The sequence below is a fragment of the Dipteris shenzhenensis genome, chromosome 27 (genome assembly GCF_047967505.1).
Source record: "Dipteris shenzhenensis isolate YYH24624 ecotype China chromosome 27, Dip_SZ_1.0, whole genome shotgun sequence".
Lineage (NCBI taxonomy): Eukaryota > Viridiplantae > Streptophyta > Polypodiopsida > Gleicheniales > Dipteridaceae > Dipteris > Dipteris shenzhenensis.
Window position 1 is genome coordinate 23,676,906 of NC_141622.1, and position 4,310 is coordinate 23,681,215.

General features: G+C 45.7%; 1 protein-coding gene across 1 annotated transcript; it reads right to left on the reverse strand.

Moving 5' to 3' along the window:
• Nucleotides 1–381: 381 nt before the first annotated feature.
• On the reverse strand, nt 382–4,060 carry LOC147884059 (serine/threonine-protein kinase SRK2A-like). The gene is made up of 10 exons (XM_087398276.1): nt 3,459–4,060; nt 3,082–3,217; nt 2,852–2,926; nt 2,636–2,737; nt 2,484–2,537; nt 2,273–2,365; nt 2,011–2,103; nt 1,822–1,926; nt 1,583–1,681; nt 382–1,188 (listed from the first exon to the last, which is right to left on the reverse strand). The coding sequence occupies exons 2-10, from the start codon at nt 3,199–3,201 to the stop codon at nt 907–909; spliced, it is 1,023 nt and encodes a 340-aa protein (XP_087254402.1). The 5' UTR covers nt 3,202–3,217; nt 3,459–4,060; the 3' UTR covers nt 382–906.
• Between the last annotated feature and the right edge of the window lie 250 nt (nt 4,061–4,310).

A 4,310-nucleotide genomic window follows, 5' to 3' on the forward strand; every position in this document is an offset into this window, starting at 1 on the left:
AATCGTCGCTATATAGCGACGTTTACCAGTGTCGATATATAGCAACGATTAACAGTGTCGCTATAAAGCGACGTTTATTATCGTCGCTATATAGCGATGGTTCTTTTTCAACGCTTTTAGCGACTTTTATAGCAACGTTTGTGCCTGTGAAAAAAAAATTTTTTAATGTAAAAAGCGTCGGTATTTTCGTCAAAAAATGGCCTATGCCTTGTAGTGAATTGCATTCATTCCCTCTCTCTCTCTCTCTCTCTCTCTCTCTCTTCTCCTTCTTCTCTCCCTTGGAGGCCACATGAATGAAATTCATGTTGTTTTTAAATGAAAAAAAAAAGATAAATCTTTTGGAACATGTGGAGTTGAAGTCTTTTTAACACCAATATCGTATGATATAGAATCATCATCATAATGATCGTGTTGATCATCGTTATTGAAAAAATTCTAATCCATACAAGAAATCTTACAATAAAATGTAAAGTTTTAAAGGAGAAATTATCATCCTTACAAGAAAATCTTCACTCCATCTTCACCATCATGATCAATGCAATATTCTACATTGTTTGCCAAACATAAGGGAGTGCACTGTGCAATATCTACAAAATCCAACTATCAAATGAGAGCAATTTTTTTTGTCCCCTCCTCAAACAAGGAACCAAAAAAGGAAGGCGTTATGGGTAAGAAACTTTGTCCATCATCATCTTCTTCACTTTGGATTTCAAGTTCTACTATATTTTAAAAGCTGCAAATCATCCATCACCTTCCCTTTCAATTTCTACTTTTGCTTTGAATAGATATGCAGAGATTTCATCATCAACCTGTTGAAAGATCTTTACAGAAAAAAATCAGCATCCCCTTCGTCTTGAAACTTGATCTTCTTCCAAATCTAACAAAGTCCCTCCCATGTTTTGTAATTTACCACCTCATGCAGCTTACGAATTCTCCGCTGCTCCCCACATCTGGATCAAACTCCATCTCGTCCAGTGCATCCAGCATCACCTCCTCTTGCGGTTCACTCTCTGCAGGCTTTGGCGCCGGTGTCCTTGCTTCTCTGATTATCCGCATTGCGTCCTCTACACTTTGCAGTGGGTGGTTTGGATCATCGTGATTGTAGCCCGCGTCCGATCCAATCATCAGATCCCTGGGAAGATTTCTCAAAAACCAGGGATGGCTCTTGATCTCTGGCATCTTTATACGCTGCGAAAGAAAAAAGAGGAGTCGCTCAGATTTGAATCATGATGTAAAAGCCCGAAGACGGTACATGTCGGTTCACGCAATCAGCCCACTGGCTTGCAGACACCGACAGCCATATGGGTTCTCACTTGCATAAAGTTTCGTGGGGATGAGGCACGGAAATTCCACCAACCGAACGAAAACACTCTGCTACGCTTCACGCATATTGTGAATGCACAAAAGCTTTGTGTAACAGTGCTTGAGCATTTGAGATCCATCGACGTTACCTTAGATGGGTTAGCCAGCAAAGTCGAATAAAATAAATGTTTCCACTCTGCTTAGATGCTAGACAGCAAATTGCACAAATCGAGAACTCTTGTGTAGTATTGGAATTTGGAAGAAGCATCATCAGCTTTACCTTTGTTGGATTAGCCACGAAAATACGGGAAAGTAAATGCCTGCACTCTGCTGAGATACGGACGTAGTTTGGGATTGTATATTGGACGTTCAGGATGCGCTGCATACGAGCCGTTTCGACAGTTATCAGAGTCAAGAGATCAGATGCGTTTCAATGTTTAAACGATTTCCACAACGGATCAGGATTCAGCCAGAGTCAGAGACTGAAATATAGGCGACACTTTAGCATCACGCGCTCACCCCGATCGTCTTTCGAAAGTTTCTTGGATCGTCCGGATCTTCGAATGGATAAGCACCCGCCAACATTACGTAAAGCGTTACACCGCAAGACCATACATCTGCACTCTAAACCACAATCACAATTCTGGCTGTTAGCGAGTAATCCTGCTTTATCTGCCTTCGATCTGCCTTCGCTAGAAAAGTGTATACCTTGCCATCATACTCTTTCCTGGACAGAACTTCTGGAGCGATGTAAGCAGGTGTTCCGACTGTTGACTTGGGTTGTGAGTGCAGCACGGAAGACTGCAAACATTCATCGGCAGATGAAGATATTTCCAGATCGAATAACAAGCAAAGCCACCTGCATGTATCAATGATCTACCAGTAAACTGAATACAGTCCGCAGCAACGAGCATAAAAAATAAGATGTCTTTTCGTGCCCCCCAGTTAATTCGAGCGCATGAGAATTAACCTTTGAATACCCAAAGTCGCAAATCTTCAGTCTAGGGGCAGGGCTTCCATCCAGCAACGTGTTTTCCAGTTTTAAGTCTCGGTGACATATTTGCTGTCAGCGAAAGAACGAGGACATAATCAGAGATCACAGGGGAGAAATCTAGAAGTAGCACGACTTCGTGATTTCGTAGTCACAATCAGACTGAAAGACAGAATGAAACGCCCATTACCATAGCGTGGCAGTAGCTCACGCCTGATATTAGTTGCTGAAAGAAGAATCGTGCCTGGCGTTAAACGCACCACCACCAAAGTATGAGATTATGCCGAATCAAGAACCTTAGAGAGGAAGAAAGATTGCTTCAGAGATGGATAGACATTATACCTCGTCCTCGCTAAATCTTCCAGCGTTGCATATGCGCTCGAAGAGCTCTCCGCCAGCAGCGTACTCCATGATAATAGCCAAATGCGTACCGGTTAAGCACACCTGCAAGAAACAGAAACAGATCCTTGGACTTGAGTAGAAGTTCGATATGAGTGAATATAATTGCCACCCAAACTCTGAGCGAACATGGACGAAACGTGGGGCGAAAGTGCTCGCCTCCTTGAAACGGACGATATTCGGATGACGAAGGGATCGATGATTGATTATTTCCCGCTGAACATTTTCGTCAATCTGCAGCAAAACTTCAGCCGTTAAGGAGCCTGGTCGAAGCACAGGAAAGTCGATCGAGTTTCCCTACGACTCCCAAGAAGACATTACCCTCGAGTCTCTAATTCAGAAATCCAAATCTACAAGTCAGATCATTGCCGAAACTTGTCGAAACGCACCTTTTCTCCTCGCTCGATGTACTTGATCGCCACGAGCTCCCTTGTTTTCTTATCTCGCATCAGTCGTGCCACGCCAAAATTGCCTGATCCTATGTCCCTCACATGCTCGTAGCGCTCCATCGACACTCACTGCAGCCTGCGCCTCAGCCAGAGCCGGAGCACAGTCAGTTTGCTCACACACAGCATCCACCCCGTTTTACTTTCCAGCATATCTTCCAAAACCGACTTCCTTTCTCTTTTCCAGCTTATCATGCAAAACCCACTTCCATCCTCTTAACTTTCCAGCGAATCTTGAGACATACCAAGGCCATGTATCTCTACCAGCATATCTTGCAGCACCCAACTAGGGTGTCGGGAGCTAGACGCAACTGACATACCTCAGAATCGGCCGAGACCAACGGGATGGACAGGTTTTGTTTTGAGAGTCGGCGTTTCTGAGTGTGGCAGGGGTGTGAGCCCTCGAAAGCAAGGTGGAAATTCGGATCCGAGGACAGGACTGGAGATCCGGGAGATCCTGGGGAGCCAATGAGGGGGACGAGACCTCGAGAAGGGGCTGGGCAGGGTAGTGGGAACTTGTGAAAGCAAACAGGGTCTGGACTGTGTTGGCTGGAGAAGGGCAGAAGCCTGGACGAGAAGCAGCAGCCAGATCTAGGGATGCGGCCGGAAGGTTGGAGCTAGCTAGTTAGCTTAAAGAGGACGAGAAGCAGCAGCCAGATCTAGGGATGCGGCCGGAAGGTTGGAGCTAGCTAGTTAGCTTAAAGAGGAGATCCGAGCTTGGATGATGTTCAGGGGAGACTCGGGGGGGGACTGTAACTGACTGTGAAAGCGATGATAGAACAGCAAGGAGGTTGTGCAGGACTGCAGGGGCACGAGGGAATCAAGGGAAGGAGACAAAGGCGATGAAGTTGGACACAAAAGGAAGGGATGCCAAGTGCACAGCTAGACAAAGGTCAGACGCAAGAACAAACAAACACACACACACTGTCAACAGTCACAGATGCGCACACACACACAAAGGTGGTGGGAGGATTGCTGTGCACGCTTGTACAGTATAACAAGTTCAAATCTTGCATCACCATCTTGGAACTTGGAAGTGGCAATTTGCAATACACTGTCCAGGGGGACCAAGCGTGCGGAAACCCAAGCGTCATCCGGACAGCATACTTAAGCCTTGGCCCAAGCGTGCGGAAACCCAAGCGTCATCCGGACAGCATACCTTAAGCCTTGGC